Genomic DNA, 16,839 nt, shown 5'->3' with positions numbered 1-16,839 from the left:
GTCAGAATCTGAATAAAATATATGTTGCAACGATTTAATCTACATTTTATTGTTTTTGAAGTCATAGACATAGATAGATAGATAGATAGATAGATAGATAGATAGATAGATAGATAGATAGATAGATAGATAGATAGATAGCTAACAGACTCACTCACTCACTCATTTATCCATTCATTCACTAATTGTGAATCTGCTGTGATGACTGTATGTATATATATGTCATGAATAAAGATGAGAATTTTGCTTCTGCTTCTTGCATTACCGACTATCTGCCACTGGGTGGCGGTGCAGACGCACCTCGCCTGAAACAATTTAAGCATTGTCCAGCAGTTGTCGCTCGTTCTCCATCGTCTCGTGGCTGAAATCAATCCCAGAATCCTCGCAGAGCGGCGGTGTATTCATTTGAATGGTGAGGTTGTGAAAACAGCGGGTGATCGTGCACCTGGAGGAGTTGGGCTTGACTTTGTACCAGTTTTTCGCGTTTCGGACGTACACTCCACCGGGGCCTTCTCGCTATCTCGCAAAATGAATCGGTTCGTATGTTACTGAACTCTACAAGAGATGAAAACATCACCGGGAAAAAGGCTTTTTAGAAGCCATATGCTGACTGAGTCTGGTGGCTAACTCGCCTGCTAGCTCGCGGCAGCGGCCCGCTGCTACTTTTCCTCCTCTGCGCCTTTTCTTGACGGTGAAGCTAAATGCTAACAGGTAGAGCGAAGCGTCGGCGTATCGGCGCACTTTAATCCCAGGAATGTGGTTGATAAACAGCCAGCGATGGCAGATGACAGGGTTTTGTTTCTTATCACAGCCTTTAACCCGCAATCGTAACTTTAAACGTCACGCTGATACTTTTGCTGCAGCTCGGTTAGCTTCGAGCAGCCAACGCCTTGGTAATGTAAAGTAACTCTCCCGTTTATCTGTTGACTTTACCGCCTGTTGACTTATTTGAGCACCTCGGGATCACACGTTGATCCAATTGTTTATAGTTGGTAGGTCACAAACACAAAGGTGATTAACCACTCTTTGTAACTCATGAGACTCAGGTGATCCGACTTAGAATTGTCTGAAATGTTTGTCCCGCAGTGTCTCTTATTATGGCTGCTGGTAAGCATGTTGGACCACGACAAGTCTTTAAGGTCAACCGAAATACCCCCAATGGCTTTGTGCTGTCCTGCCTGCATGCTCCTGCTGACAAGAACATGAAGCAGGTATGGAGATGTGATGGCAAACACCATGACATATTGTGTCAACATGTGTCTGTTTGTCTTTTTAATGCCTGCTGATTGTCAAGTAAGAGTTGAGTGGTTCTGTAGAAGAGACTGTAAGTAGTGGCCTCATCCCCTATCCTCTTGTTTTAGGTGGATATTGTAAATAAGGAAGAATTAGATAAAGACAGGTGAGTGTCTGTCCCCGCAGATGATCCCTCTGTCACTGGACACTTCTTCATAACCCCTTTACACCTGGTATTACAATGTGTCCTGGCTTCAAATGTGTTTAATATTTCCACCAAGTACTGACATGTCACTAGTAGTCAACATTAAGCTCTCATTATGGTCGTTTTGCTTGGTCTAATCTATGCGTGTATATACTTTCTAGTTTTGGGATGACTGTTAATTACTTGTCCTGCAGTACTTTAGTTCAGGGTCACATTTATTCATTTTGCTTGCCCTGATTTAGATTTGTCAAAAACATGGAAATTAAATGGCATATAGAATCAATTAATGACATGATTGCTGTCCTGGGTTAGGGTCGATTTGAGCATTGTTTTTCATGCATGAGCGATCCTCTGGTGGCTCGGATGCCTGTGACATCCTGTTGTTTGGATCGAGGCAGACCAGGATTGTTCAGGAAACCCGATTGAAAATGTTTGAGAAACGGGCCTTTGCTCTCTGACGAGCACCAGTGTTCAGATGGCAGAATTCACAGTTCCACACTGACACGAGGCTCGCTGAGTTTTTAGCACATCAAGATCGCATGTGGCCTATTCTGTCCCAGTTCCTGAACTCATCACGCATAGACACAGACAAAAGCTGCTGCTTTGCATTTCATGCTCTTTGTACTACTAAATGACAACAAAAAGCATCTTGGCATCAAACATTTGTGCTAATTTGATTTGTGTAGAAGGTCTTGACAGGCAATTGGTTTTAGAGGTATGTGCTGCATTACGGCTTGGTATTGTCTGTCAGGAAGACGAGGCATGCTGCTGCTTAGGCATGCATTTGAAGAAGAGAGTTGTGAATACGAGTGCTGCCTCTGGTGACGGTTGCAGCAATCGCACGGCCCATCTGCAGCACATCCTGGGTGTATTTACACCAGCACTTCCATGTGGTTAGACACGAGCAGATTAATAACTGATTACCCGAGACACATTTTCATGCCAGGTATAAATGGGATCACAAAGTCTGCCTTTGAATTGAGTTTTTCCCGACTTTACAATCTTGTGCATTTCCACTTTCCTGTGGGCAGTTTCCAGGGAAATTACAGAGTGCACAGTCCAGGCAAAGCGAAGCGGATTTCAGCGTGCAAGCGGAAGAGTTGCGCAGTGGTGGAGGTGAGCAAAAAGCTGCACCGCAGAACGTCAAATGTAGCCTATTCTTGTGACCCCGGCATGGCCAACAAGGAAAATGAGTTGACGTGCTCCGATGACGTGCGGGGCGTTTATTACAATGACAACTGTGGGCTCCCGGTGAACTCTGCAGAGGCCTCCAAGATGGCGGGGGCCAGCTCCAAGTATAGTGACTTCACTGAGGTGAGACATGAAGCTGAAGCAGTTTGCTGTGTCGTAAAGAGAAATATTGCACTCTTAGTTCAATTTTACACTTTCCTGTTAGGTTTCGGTAATGATGATAATACTAACAATGGAGACAAAAAAAAATCCCTTTTGTGCATCGTTTGCCTATGTGCAGCTATCAAAGGACCACGAAGCTATGACCCACGTCCTCTTTGAGCGACAACTTCGACTTAAAGTAGCCCGAACACTCTGGCGAAGGGATGCCAGTGAGTTGGTGTCGTACCTACTCAGGTAAAACCGTGGCAGCTGCTATTTGGTGTTCAGTTTACTCCTTGTTATGACGCCCTTCTTCATCTTCCGTCTTGTATGTCATTCCCAGAATCGAAGATACATCTGTGTTGATTGACTGCTTACCTGTCTTAACAAACAAGTAAGTTTCTTTTTTTTTCCTATTGTATTTGTTAAATATTCCACATTTGCTTGTGATGACTTCGACTTCATGTTACAACAGATTGATCAAGAAAGTTATGAAGCATCATTAAAGCTGCTCCTGACTGTTTAAACAAATAGTTGACCTTATTGATGCAAGATTAATCAGTTTTACTCTGAAACTTAAAATTTCAAGCCTCTGAAATGTTGATGTTTTTTAGGTCTTTTACCCATAAAATTATTTGGGTTTTTTTTAATCGGGACAGAACAGTACTTTAAGGCACAGTTTATGCAACGAATAACTAATGATTAACACATTATCCCAGATGAAGAATTAACCTTGATAATGTCTCCATCTTCCTATCTTTACCTTTTCCTGTCACTGTAAATGGTTTTTCGGGAATTATACAGTCGTCTCTTATGAGTTATATTAGACAGAGTTAAATAAGGCGTTAAAATAAATGACGAAAGCTCTTAATTTATTGGGATGTCAAGTCCAAATGTTGTCGGTGATCATCTGCTTCTGTCCACATGTTCAACTGTTAATCAGTAACTTGTATATTTACTGATATTGTACAAACTGACAGTTGAGATGAAAGTTTTTGAATAGTGGAGGGGGAAAAAAATCTGGCGTTTAAAAACGCCTCACTTCTCCGTGATTTTGTCGTCATCAATGTGTTTTTGAAGCGAGATGTTCCTGCTGTTTTCCAATCAGCAGGTCAGAAGCTGAAGATGACAATTAAGACAGTTTGAGTCCCGTTTGTCATTTGCGTTTCAGTTCCAACCCACATTCATGATAATCACCTCATTTCCTTTCATCCTGCTCTCTTTTTTTTTTTTTTTTCTCTCATCAGCCTCCAAACCGAAGCGCCATGTTTGTCACTTGGCTGCTGTGTTGACCTCATGCCCCAAGTCAAAGTTGTTCTCCGCAGTAAATATGAAGCGTAAGTGACACTCGGAATCTGCATAAACAATCTGAACACGGACCTCTTCAGTAGTAGTTTGAAGCAGATGGATTTACTGTGTTGGTCATTTCGACGATCCAAGATGTTTCCACTGATTTGATCAATAAATCATGACTTCTCTGGGAACGTCCCACTCCTGAATGTTTCATGAGCTGACAGACAGATTTTTCTCTTGTATCTCTGAAATGATATTAACTTTTCTCTTGTTTTTGTTTTTTACAACAGACATGTAAATGTGGGTTTACACTGGGTTCAGTCTGTCATCAGGAAGTGGTGGCCAGAACTTTCTAAAAAAGATAAAAGGCAGCGAGCTTCTTGTCCAGAAGCAAGGTGAGCACTCTGCACATAAAAATACAACCCGTCTGTGTGTGGTATAGATAAAAGCTGCCTTTCTACTGGCTTTAAACTCCTGTTACCAAATTTCAACACTAAAGTATGTTTAATCTAGTTGTAATGGTATACAATATTGATCCATTAAGACAGAACTCGGCTTTACCTCCGAGTTAAGTGAACAAGTACCCAGATGTTCACAACACTGCATTAATCCTGAGTCCTTAAGTTTAGGAATCATTCGTTAGCCCCACTGGCCTTGGAGTCCGCAGCATTTAACTTTGTGCACAAAACAAAAATACAAAATGAAAGCAATTAGCACCATTTACATCATGTACACAGAAGTCAACCCGAGTCATTGACTGCTCTTGGGCTCGTCCGGGGTGATAAATAGCCACACAGTGTCTGTAGCCAGAGATCATTTCCTGAATTATGTTTGTCGAGTGTCTTTAATCCAATGTTTTGTCTGATAAGGAAGCACAACATTATTTGCTTTTCCCCTACGTGTCCATGTTGACAGGCCTCATAATTATGTCTGATATATAATCTTGATGTGGTCCAGCCAGGTATCCATAAATGTTTTTACTCTGGCAAATATTCTTATATAATGTGTTAATTTAATATTGTTTGTTTATTGCAGGAATATAGAGGCCATGAGGCAGCAGCTGAAAGACTTGTGGAAAGACGGAGCACGCTTGTGTTCGGCTCCTGGATCGACAGGAGAACTGGCAAACGTGAGATTGATTCCTGTATATCAAAGCTCCTTGGGGACCTTTTTTTTAATTTTTTTTTTAACCTTGATGAAATTGAGATTTGTTAGAACTTCAAAAGTTAAATTCAAAGATGTTAAGTTTTGTTTGGGTCGCTTGTTTGAAGGTCTTGTGAGAGGATCTTTGAACTAAGCTCACAAATGAATCATTGTCTGTTGAAAAGTTGTTTCAGCAGACCAACCAGGTGCTCCTGCTGCTCTTTCACCCTCTATTGATTTTGGGTGGATACTACCAACCACTCCCAACCTGGAATAAAACCGGCTCCTTCGCAGGCTCATGTGATTGTGGTTTACTTTATGAGCTCCGTTTTGACGGCAGTGTGTATTGTATCAGTAAATTTGAAATCCGTCATTTTTCTATATAAGCATTTTTTTTTTTTAAATAATTTCATTGCCCAGTTTTGTTTTGTTTTTTTAAGGATGAAAACATGATTCTTGCATGGATGGCTTTTCTCTGGGTGCTTGGGTTTCTTTCCCGTCGAAACTCATATTTGAGATTGATTTCTACTTTGCACATAGGTGTGAAAGTTATTCAGTCATAACCAGGAATATTATTGCTCATAGTTCATAAATATAAAATGTATAGAAGTCCCTGCTTGGGTACAATACTGAAGATAACATACTTTTGTTTGTGTTATAATTTTTAAGATGCACCATATTTGGTTACTAAGCAATTGCATTAAAATCCAAGTCAGCAGCTCCATTTTATTGCTTTTATTATACAGATTGATCCTATTTGTTTGCCGTATGGTGGAAATAATTTAAATGTTATGTGTTGATGAGGAAAAGAATATATTTCACTGCCTGTCTGCAGTTTGACACTACCGTTCCCCCTCTGCTTCTTGTTGCAGGCTGTGGAGGCTCACATGTCGCGCCTGCGCTGACGTTTGTGGATGTAGCACCGGGAGGAAGTGACCACTCCTGCCGACCCTGGCTGTGTTTTCAACGGACAATGACGGCAGACAACTGGACTGGTTCATCCTGCTTCTTAAACTCAAAACCTCTTAACTGGGACTGAACTTGACAATTCAGACATCTCCGCGAGTTGGAGCTGGAGACTCTTGAGTAGGGCTGAGAAATCCTGCACAGCTAATGACTGCTTCACATTGAAGTGGACCGTCTGGTGAAGGGGCACGTTCGGTGGTCCTCCATGAGACGGAGTGTAATGTCGCTCTATGGAGCGCCAAGCTCTTTGTCCAACACTTACAGCGCTCTTCTCCAGGGAGCGCGCGTGCACTTGTGGATGTGATGAATGCTCGGCTATCTCTGTATGTTACGTTGTTACGTCTGGGTTCTGTGGAATCAGGAACTTGAAACTACAAGACTTAAGTTATTAGAAAAGTTTTTTTCCTTTTTCCTTTTTTTTTTTCTTCATGTTGCCTGTTCCTATGATGTATGACTGTCATAAAACGTAAAAACAGTGATTCTTTTAATTTCATTTTAATAAATTTTCACGAAAGCCCACATTTGACTCTTTATGTATCGTACTTGTGTTCCGAATACAGAAGGGAATTTTTAACCTGTAGCAAAAATATCCCCTTTGGTTAATTAAACTATGAATTGCAAATGCTAAAGTAATTGTATAAAGCTATTGTGTAATCAACCATTTTAAAATGGGTTAAACCAGTTTTTCACCTTCACTGCTAATTTGTGCTTGTTCAATTTATTGGTTGACCAGTCCGAGGAAAAAACATACACTAAATTGCAGAATTTACAAAACTTTGAGTTTTGAGATAATTTCAACTCAATTGTATTCAAATGGGAACAGTTGGAACGGAAAAATCCTGTGGCACTTTATCAAGATACAAAGATGACATTTGTAACTCGACAACAGTGGAAAGGAAAAGCAAAACTCATTCATTATACAAGCTTACTTATACCCCACTGAGCCAAAACTGGTGTCCAATTCAGAGCCACAATCAGACACATTCCAGTTTTTTTTTGTATGAATTTCCAGGACATTGCATGGGAGTCATTTGAACATCGACCAATGGAAAAAAAAAAAGTGGGACTCAAATCCACATTAACATGCACAAAATAACCTCTGAATAGGGTAACATGCATCAACACACCAAACTCACATGACCATCAGCATTAGTAAAAGAAAAGGTCCAAACTACAAGAGATCCAGTGCTTAGCACCATCATATACAACAGTTTTGAATATTAATACTGCAATTTGTTGACATTACCTTCAGACAGAAGCCACCACAGACCTGGATCAGCTTCTGTTGCTGCTCCTCAGAGTCCCCCAGATTATTTTTCTTAGGAAATCCGAAATTTACCAGGTTTCCCTGTTTAATTTAACGCTTCATCATGACATCATGGATCATGACAAAACCGAAAACTAACAGAAATTAAACGCATAGGAAAAAACAGCATTTTACTAACATTTTATAACCCCCCCCCAAAAAAAAAAAATTTCACAAATCATGTTTTAAGGTGGGGCCCTGTTATGGTATGATTTTTGTTTCAGTGCTCCAAAACATTGCGAGACAAATTACACTTAAATAATAGGCGAAGAAAAATAATAAAATTAAACCAGCTCCCAGGATAGTGATCTTTGCGCCTTGCCACTGAGGCAGGCTCTTGTCTGTTTGACAGACATTTGTGTCAATAAAGTTTTATTTAAGCTGACGTCATCGGGAGTAGAGGCAGCTGATGTCCGTAGTCTCGTTTCTCTTCCCTGCACCGAGCTGCTCCTTCATGCCAGCTCTCTTTCTGACGGCCACAAGTTTTTTTTAGTTAAATACAGACAGACACGATGTTTCCGAGGAGAAGAGCTCCGCTGTTACGCGTTCTGCTTCAGGCCGCGCTCCTCGCCGTGTCGTGGGCTGTCTCCGACCTGGAAACGGGGCCTGGCGCAGCGGTGTCCGCACAGCCCAACGGAGATCGCTTCAAAATCGAGGGGAGAGCGATAGTTCCCGGGGTGAAACAACAAGACTGGGTTTCCACCGCCAGAGTCCTGGTGGAAGGTGAAGAATATGTGGGCTTTTTGAGGTGAGAAGCACAGACAGCTGGAGCCGCTCGGGAGCTAGCCTGTTAGCATGCTACATGGCGTTAGCACTACTGGCTGATGCAAACATTTCTGCTGACAGATGGCAGCTTTTTAATTGTGACGAGATAATTGACAGAACAACAACAATGGACATACAGCTTAAATACAGTAGACAACATTGTTGTGGTGCCAGCCGGGCGTCTAGGTCGAGTACCACAACACACTGAGCCACCCGAGATTTACTATTTGGATTGTAAACAACTCGGTTATGAGCGCGTTTAAAACTCACGATGACAGATTCGTATGAATATCCTATATTTAAAAATTAAACAAATGTTGTATGAGCGGCGTTCAGTCAAGTCATTTCGAAGTGTCATGAATTTGCTGAAAGAAATTATCATATAATGTAATGTTCTTGTAGCTTTTGTCCTGCATGAATATTATTTTGTTACTATATAACCTTAATTTGACTTGTATAAATTGTATCGTCGTGTCACCTCGTTTCACGTTTATTGAAACTTGTATTCCAGTACTAGTATGAACCATTGAACTCTATTAAGCTCATGCATTCATTCATTCATCTTCTATACTCTCTCAGGGGTAATTCATATTGTGACATACTCTTTCCATGCAAAAGGAGACCGTTTTTCTAAATCTTCACTGCAGCCAGAGTTTTTAGAAATCCTCATTTTGGTGACTCATAGCTGTGTTTATGTGTAAATGTAAGACAGAAACGCAGATAAGTATCATAGTTTTTGTTAATACCCTGGAGCCTGTAATAAAAATGCCTGAGAGCCAAGAGCACTCACCAGTGCAGCAGCCTCTCTCCATCATCACCACATATATAAACACTGTTGGCCTCATGTACTGCAATATTAACGGCTGCTCAGTACCACTGGTTTAACTTTGTTATTCAACTAAAGGTTAAAATCTGAAGGGTACTCTTTATGTGTGCATTTAAAAAAAAAAAAAAAGATATTTGTAGGAACTTTCTTGCAGCCATTTCTGTTTTCAAGCAATTTCTTCAAATATTGGTATTAAATAAAAATGAATAATGTTTTCATGGACCTTGTCAGTTGCTAGTGTCATTTAGTTCAATGTAAACTGTTTTGCAAATGAGATTTGATGCTGTCAGGTTTGTGTTCTTATATTTGGTGTAAAACGTGGCAAATCAGGACAAGTTAAGTAGAAATACCTGAACACTCACATACACACATCAATATATGATTGGTTATTTGGAAATGTGTTTATCTACAATCCGATAGATTTTCATGTAAGTGATTGGTTGATGAAAAGGAAACATTTCTCAGAATGTGACTCTCGCTTGATTCGAATACTATCCAAGTGGGTTTACCAACACTTTTATGTAGCTGTAGAAAAATAAGCAGCTTTTTTGGTATGCGTATCCTCATAATCACATTTTGTAGACTGTATATACCTGGAAGATTCAGAAAGCAAAGGAATACAGCTATACACCAGTATATTAGTGGCACACATTTATAACATGAGCTTCTCATTGCTGCCAAAAACACAAAGTTTTCCTTGAAACATGAGCCAGAGCACTCGTTTTCTGATGGTTCTGCAGGCATGGAATCTAAACTAATGTAGTCATATGAGGGTTGAATGTGTGGTCACATCTTTTTCTTCTAGAACTGATGGGAGTTTTGCTGTGAACGACATACCTTCTGGATCATATGTTGTGGAGATCGTTTCACCCACCTTCAGGTTTGAACCGGTCCGAGTTGACATCACAGCTAAGGGGAAGATGAGGTGAGGTCTACATGTTCGTCCCGTGTCATTCGATTTTGTATCGAAGCGGCGGCTCGAACTCACTGAAACAACATGTCATTTCACAGAGCACGACTTGTGAACTACATCAAGACTTCAGAAGTCCTTCGTCAGGCGTACCCTCTTCAAATCCGAGCCAGCGGTCCTCACAGTTACTTCATGAAAAGAGAAACTTGGGGTTGGACAGACTTCCTCATGAACCCTATGGTAAAAACCAGTCTGAATATTACTTGGCTGCACCTCATGAGTGCAATTGATACTTTATCGGAAATGCAACCGTACTTTCAATGCAATGAATACTTGGTGCTTTTACCTCACAATGATAGGTTGAACACAATCGCAGAATAAATAAATAGTTGTGATGAGATGCATGTTGTATGTCAGTAATTTCAATTTGAAAATATGAAAAGACAATTTACTAAAGCAAAGGTACTAAATTATTATATTTGAACTGGTATGATTATGACAATGAAAATTTTCAGTATAATTTGTTTTTTCAAAAGTAACTTCATAAAACCGGGCTTTAGTTTTCTTTATTTGACATTAATACATTTTAGAAGTGATGTAAGGCAGCCTGTATATGAGCGACTAACCACCAGCAAGCCATTTTTTTCAAATATTGACACAACTATTAGAACCAACAGTGGTTTTTACCTCATTTTAAACTGATATAAATTCAGCTTCATGAAGTTGTAGTCAGTAGTCGTATTTCTCACATCTCCTGATAACAGTGTTGTGTCCTGATTCTACTCTGACAGTGAGTGTACAGATTTAATTTCTTATCTCCGATATGCATGTCAAAGATCAATGTAGTTATTTTTTTTTTTAACTGTTAAACACTTTTTTCCCCCACCAGAAAACGATTCTATTTGGTAGATTTGTTCCTGTAGCCCAGAAACCAACAGTAATTCATAAGATAGTGCTGGACACCGATGCATCGCTTGTGCAGGATTTGTAGAGTTGCGGATGGCTATAAAAATGCATAACAGATGCTGCACACTTCTCAGAATGACCTAAACATTGTGTTTTTCTTCCTTGACACTGTATTTGATAATGTGTATATAAAACAAGGTACCACATGTCATTTTTCAGAATATATGCCCAATGGATCCAAACAGCATATTTTGGCTACTTTTCTGCAAAGAAGTTACCATCAGCCTGTGGTGCATAATGTGCTCACAAGAGGCTATATTTTCTGTTATCCAAGTATTTCTGAGTCCTATAAAAGGCTAACTATGCCTTTTTTTGTTTTCTTTTGCAGGTCATGATGATGGTTCTCCCTCTGCTGATTATTGTTTTGCTGCCAAAGGTTGTCAATACTAATGACCCGGAGATGAGAAAGGTAAACTATCCCATTTTGAATTGTGATCACCTTGTAGTGTTTTTTTTGTTTAGTTTTTTTTGCAAGCCCTATTATGATCAGATGATGAGGCGCACAGTGTTTGGATGGCCTGCCATCCGCCTGTGCTCATCCCCGTGAAGAATGTTAAAACGAAGGAGGCTCAGACTCCTCGTCTCTCCGCCTGCAGCTGTTTTCATTCACCGCTTTCCTCACAGGAAATGGAGCAGTCCATGAACATGCTGAACCCAAACCCGGAGCTTCCAGATGTCTCCGAGCTCATGACCAAGCTCTTCTCTGGCTCCAAGGGCTCCAGTAAGGCAGGCAGCAGCAGCAAGGGCACCAGGCCGGCTGCCAAGAGGAGGTAGTACTGTACATGTCCACATCTGCCAGAAGACGCGTGACTTATGCCATGGAAGCAGGATTTATGTCTTTTTTTTCCCCCTCTCTCTCTCTCTCTGGTTTCATTGTACAGATTATCTTATAGATGTTTTGAGCACATCATAATTTCTAATATACTATCAAAAATTGAGCAAGATTGTTTTTTTTCTTCCCTTTCCCACTGCACTGATAGAAATTTCTGCAAAAGCTGTTAATTATTTGCTCTAAACTTTCTACATGTGACTCCATTATTCATCAGTCTTTTATGTTTTGACTATCCATCGTGCATTTTTCCACTGCTGCTAATCCACTACCTGAAAGAGAGCATATATACATATTCAGAGATTTGCTTGCTTTCTGTTCAGTTTTTGTGCGATGACTGTGAATGAAGATAAAAATTTTAAAACTGATAAATTCTTATTTAAAATTCTAGATTAATAAATTGCAATGGTATATTGAAAACATTTTATTTCAGTCAATCTTAATTGTTTGATAAAGAGCATGAGGTCCTTTCATTGTTCTGGGCTTATTGTAGTGTACTGTGTGGCTCGAGCTCACATACTGTACATTATGTGCCTATGGTGTGTACATAAAAATGGTTATGGGCAGATTAAAAAGAAAAAGCTGTGCGGTTGCTTTCAAGATCTCTGCAGAGTGTAACTGGTTTAAGTTTAAATAAAGTGGGCAGTAATGTCCATATTCAACTCGTGTGTTTGTGTTGATATGAACTATGAACTACTACACAAAATAATGTGTAGGACACAGTTTTTAGCCTCAATTCTGCAAACTCAAGAGTCGTCATGTTGGCATCAAAAGTACCCCTGTACCATTAGGTTTGATTTATATATATATATATATATTTTTTTTTTTAAAGAACAATTAATGCACAATATGAATGCAGCATTTTACACAACCTTTTTTAGTTAAATTTGAGTTTCACTTGAAAGGAGAAATGATGTAAGCCCTAGTCGTCTTGTGTAACGACTGAGTGCAATTTTGACTGACGTAAATTAAAACGGAAAAAAAAACCCATAGTGTGATTTCGCTTGGCTCTGGCCGGATGGGCTGGCGGCGGCATTTAATATGAGGAAAAGAAACGTGTCACTGGTGTGGAGAATTGTGGCTCACATCTCACTCTGCCCATATGGGCAAGAGCCTGCACTGGTGTGGCGAGCATGTTGCTTGGCAGCTCACGGTGTGTGAAAGTGGTCATGTAAAAACACTTTGCTTGCTAAAGCCCTGAGATGCAATAATTCCGATAAAATCCATGTATTTCTGTGAAACCTCGAACTTTAGCAGTGATAGCCCGGGAGCTATTTAAAAATAATACTAACACTGGTACGCTTACTTGAAAGCTTGTTACTTATATTTCCTTTATAAACAGTCAGACCTGTGTCACTGCCTTACAACTATTGGTATTAGCTGTTACCATTTTACTAAACTCCAGTTTACTCATGATCTCAATCAACCCGGGAGTGGTCTGTCTATAAGAAAATAGGAATAAATGTAATTGCATTATCAATCGGCTGCAGCCACTAGCTATGATGCCAACATTAGAAAATACATTTTTAACTTCCCTATTTTTAGTAGTTTTGTTGCATTTTCTTTTCAGGATGATGCATCAATTCGTGTGTTTATTTTTTCATGAACTGATAATCTCCCATTAAATGGTGTGACGTTACTTGATCTTGCTGAGTGTATCTGTGTTGATGTTCCACTCAGTGCTGACAGCTCGGATTGTGTGTCACTGCAACATTTCAATGGATTGTAAAGTGTGATGACTTAACTCTCCCACTTACTCGCTGAACTGCATTTCACACAGTACTCAAGTGCTAATTTTCAATTACTTGCTCAGTGCTGATCGTGTGCATGCACAAAGGTCTGAGTGCGGCATGTTGTGCAGCAATATTTGGCGCCATTCAACGGAGCAGTGACACAACATGACGACGCACAACGTGTCAGGATATTTCAGGAATGACATTTTCACCTGTAAAAAAAATTTAAATACGATAAATCTAAATGCCAGTGGTGGGCTTAAGAGTTGCTTCAGGGTGCTGGGTGAACATGACTCCACTTGACACTTGCAAGGAGAAAATAACATTTCTGATTGCAATCAAAATCATTTGAAAAGACCCTTCACTTGACTTTTATGAGGGAGGGACTGCATTCAGTCCTTGTAAGGATGCGTATAGGAGTAATTCAAGAATCGAGAATACTGGCACTAGCTTGTGTGATCAATTTGATTTTGGTTTTCTTGTTTTCATTTGTTACATGACAGCACAGAGACCATTTCAATGCTTTAAGCCCAGTACTAATATGGAGTCTGGGGACTGGTGAAAACTCCAGGGGAACCCTAAGCTGTGTATAGCCTGCACTTGGCAACAGCCATGATCCTGGTACATGCTGTTCCCCAAACATCGATCAGTCGTGGTATGAATTCAACTCAGGGTCCGCCTCACCTCTCATTCGAAAAATTGAAGATCCAGAATCAGTGGTTTGGACACGTTGAATGGTGATTATTTTTCTGCTTTTGCATTTGTATTTCACTGTTCAAATCAGTACACACAGACTCACTGTTTACAGAGCGGCACAAACAGAAAAATTAGCACAGATTCATTCACAAATCGTTAAGTGCAGAACAAAAGGCACAGCGTTCAGGGAGATACATTGAACGTTACATCATAGGTGACATAAAAGTGCAATAATTTACAACATTAGCATCACTCATCCATCAGAGAGACAAGAGGGTTGTCAGGCTTCAATTACATGTCTACAGAGTTTTTTTTTTGTTTTGTTTTTTTTTTACAGTAACATGAATATGGATGAGGGCAGTAGTGTGGTCCATTAATAATCCCACGTTATATCACCACAGTTGAACTCAACAAGCTGTAAATGCACAGAAATGTACAGAGTAGCCCTTAAAACACAAGCTCAAATATCAATCGCAAGATCCAATAGAGAAAACAGAGAAATAAGCATTATTCTAACATTAATATACACAAAGCAATCCACATACAATATTTGCCAGGTAAAAAAAAAAAACCCAAATGAAATCAGTAAAATATATTTTATATGCAATAAATGACTTTTCAAGACCCCATGAAATGAAAAAATAAATTTCCCCAGTTATTATATTGTGTCTATGGGCTTGTTATCTATTGTCCTGTGCCACATAACTGAAATTGTAGTATTTTCACATCAAATTCCCTATTTTTCATCTTCCTGCAAAACAATGTAAAATACTTCAGGTTTCGCTCTGCATTTAGGTGTGTTCACCAACTGCCTTCAACAGAAGGGCACATGCTGCTTTGCTGATGTTTCCTCTGCTGCTCCGGCTTAACTGGCGGGGGCGGATAATATTTATATATTTAGAGTGATTGGCAAGTGAAACTGCCAATCAAATCTAGAATGTGTCCCTGCTTCTATGGAATCTTAATTTCTGTCTTTTGTTTCTAAGGAAGTTAAGTAGCTGTATGTAGGTAAATGAAAAAATACAAACCTAAAACCAAACACGGGAGCTTCAAACATAAAAAGCATATTACATTATGTATATACAGTGCAACTGAGCAATGGCGAAGGGAATTAGAAGAGGTTTAAAATGAAAAGGTTCGGTTTTTAATTATGTGCTTCTGTGGTATTATGATTAGAAGTTGGCTGTTGTGTCCCTGTTAGTCAATGCTGTAAGATGAATTATCATTTTAAGAGATTTTACATGATCATGTTATAAAAGTATAATCTTTCTGCAGTTGTCCTTCCCTACTTCATCTGTTCTCAAACAAAGCATAACTAATTGACTTATATTGTTCAAAAAGACACCAAAATCGCAGTTTTATAATTAGCTCAATACTGGTTGAGTTTTGTTGTTCTCATGTGGACATATGCTGTCAGGGTGAAATTGAATGTCTTTGACATGTCGGTCACTGCAATTAACATCTGGGTGCACACAAAAAACAAAAAACAAAAACAAAAATGCAAGAGGAATGAAGCAAATGGAAAATCAAACTTGTATAATGAGAGTTTACATGTTTAAAACAATACTTAAAAACTGCATTTTCAGGTATGTTTGGATTGATTGAAGTGTTACAGAGAGAATTATAAAAGCAAAAAGTAAACAGCCAAAATGGAAAAAGAGAATAACTGATTAGAAGTAAGTAAATACTGAACTGCACTGCAGTGCAACTATGAATTTGTTTTCTTGTGAGTTTGTGGAGTGGGTGTCCTGACGACCATAAATGTAGACATGGACTTCACCAGACCACCTGAAGACACAATGGTCTCTGGCACCAAACTGTTAATTGCAGACCTTTTAATGTTCCAATAAGTTGCGAGGTGGGACCCCATGTTGCCAACTGCATCAGTGCACCTTGGCCACTAGTGACCTTGTTGCCGGTTCACTAGTTTTCTTTAATTAGACCAGTTTTGATGGCAACTCACCACCATAGACTGGAAACTACAAAATTGTTTCCTCGCTGTCTAATTGATCCTGTTTACTAACAAGTGCCTTCAATTCAGTCTTTACTTTTAAGATCAGACATGAAACTTTCCTGTTTGACAAAGCCTAAAGTGAGGCTGAAGTGAGCCTGGACCATTTTATAGTTACACTGCTTTCAGTTTTGACTGGTGAGAGATTGTATTTTTTTTTTTTTTTTTTTTTTGCATTGAGCTTCTCTTGTTCCTTTTTATTCTCCATAAATGCAGATGTCATTAATACATGTCACTAACATTCTGTTTCTCTCCTGTCGTGCTGCGCTCTAATTTCTGATCTCTCGCTCTCGCTCTCTCTCTCTCTCTCTCTCTCTCTCTCTCTCTCTCTCTCTCTCTCTCTCTCTCTCTCTCTCTCTCTCTCTCTCTCTCTCTACTTTTCTGCTTTATTTTAGTTAGTTGGTTTCAAGGTTATACTTGCAATATCGAGAGTAGATTTACAGGGTTGAAGCCTTTTCCACTTGACATTGGGCAAAATGTGTATCACACCCTTGACCTTAAAATGACCAGTAAAAGTAACATAAACAATATATACTTAAAAAAAAACAACTCAAAAATTTACATAAAACCCAGAATATTTTATATAAAAAAAGAAACTTCTCCATCTTTAGATAGTACTTATAGC

The 16,839-nt window shown here is 39.4% G+C and overlaps 2 protein-coding genes across 3 annotated transcripts; both read left to right on the top strand.

Moving 5' to 3' along the window:
- Positions 1-417: 417 nt before the first annotated feature.
- katnbl1 (katanin p80 subunit B-like 1) lies at positions 418-6,683 on the top strand. Of its 2 annotated transcripts, XM_080514287.1 has the most exons (10): positions 418-536; positions 1,087-1,211; positions 1,362-1,399; positions 2,470-2,752; positions 2,910-3,025; positions 3,114-3,164; positions 4,018-4,107; positions 4,354-4,458; positions 5,099-5,192; positions 6,079-6,683. In XM_080514287.1, the coding sequence occupies exons 2-10, from the start codon at positions 1,098-1,100 to the stop codon at positions 6,109-6,111; spliced, it is 924 nt and encodes a 307-aa protein (XP_080370413.1). In that variant the 5' UTR covers positions 418-536; positions 1,087-1,097; the 3' UTR covers positions 6,112-6,683. The 2 variants fall into 2 exon arrangements, with proteins under 2 accessions (XP_080370413.1, XP_080370414.1); XM_080514288.1 differs by having other exon boundaries at positions 427-1,211.
- Positions 6,684-7,875: 1,192 nt separating this feature from the next.
- On the top strand, positions 7,876-12,436 carry emc7b (ER membrane protein complex subunit 7b). The gene is made up of 5 exons (XM_080513709.1): positions 7,876-8,226; positions 9,875-9,994; positions 10,081-10,219; positions 11,274-11,354; positions 11,570-12,436. Exons 1-5 carry the CDS (start codon positions 7,991-7,993, stop codon positions 11,717-11,719), a joined length of 726 nt encoding a protein of 241 aa, XP_080369835.1. The 5' UTR covers positions 7,876-7,990; the 3' UTR covers positions 11,720-12,436.
- Positions 12,437-16,839: the final 4,403 nt, after the last annotated feature.

The sequence above is a fragment of the Blennius ocellaris genome (genome assembly GCF_963422515.1).
Source record: "Blennius ocellaris genome assembly, chromosome: 18".
NCBI lineage: Eukaryota > Metazoa > Chordata > Actinopteri > Blenniiformes > Blenniidae > Blennius > Blennius ocellaris.
The sequence above is the reverse complement of the archived record's forward strand: the minus strand, read 5'-3'. Positions and strand labels throughout refer to the sequence as shown.

Bases quoted from the DNA above. Each gene is read 5' to 3' on its own strand.
- emc7b (XM_080513709.1), top strand. From the start codon at position 7,991: ATGTTTCCGAGGAGAAGAGCTCCGCTGTTACGCGTTCTGCTTCAGGCC. The intron at 9,995-10,080 runs GTGAGGTCTACA...GTCATTTCACAG, and splicing joins ACAGCTAAGGGGAAGATGAG to AGCACGACTTGTGAACTACA. The intron at 11,355-11,569 runs GTAAACTATCCC...CTTTCCTCACAG, and splicing joins ATGACCCGGAGATGAGAAAG to GAAATGGAGCAGTCCATGAA.
- katnbl1 (XM_080514287.1), top strand. From the start codon at position 1,098: ATGGCTGCTGGTAAGCATGTTGGACCACGACAAGTCTTTAAGGTCAAC. The intron at 3,165-4,017 runs GTAAGTTTCTTT...TTCTCTCATCAG, and splicing joins TTACCTGTCTTAACAAACAA to CCTCCAAACCGAAGCGCCAT. The intron at 5,193-6,078 runs GTGAGATTGATT...TTCTTGTTGCAG, and splicing joins CGACAGGAGAACTGGCAAAC to GCTGTGGAGGCTCACATGTC.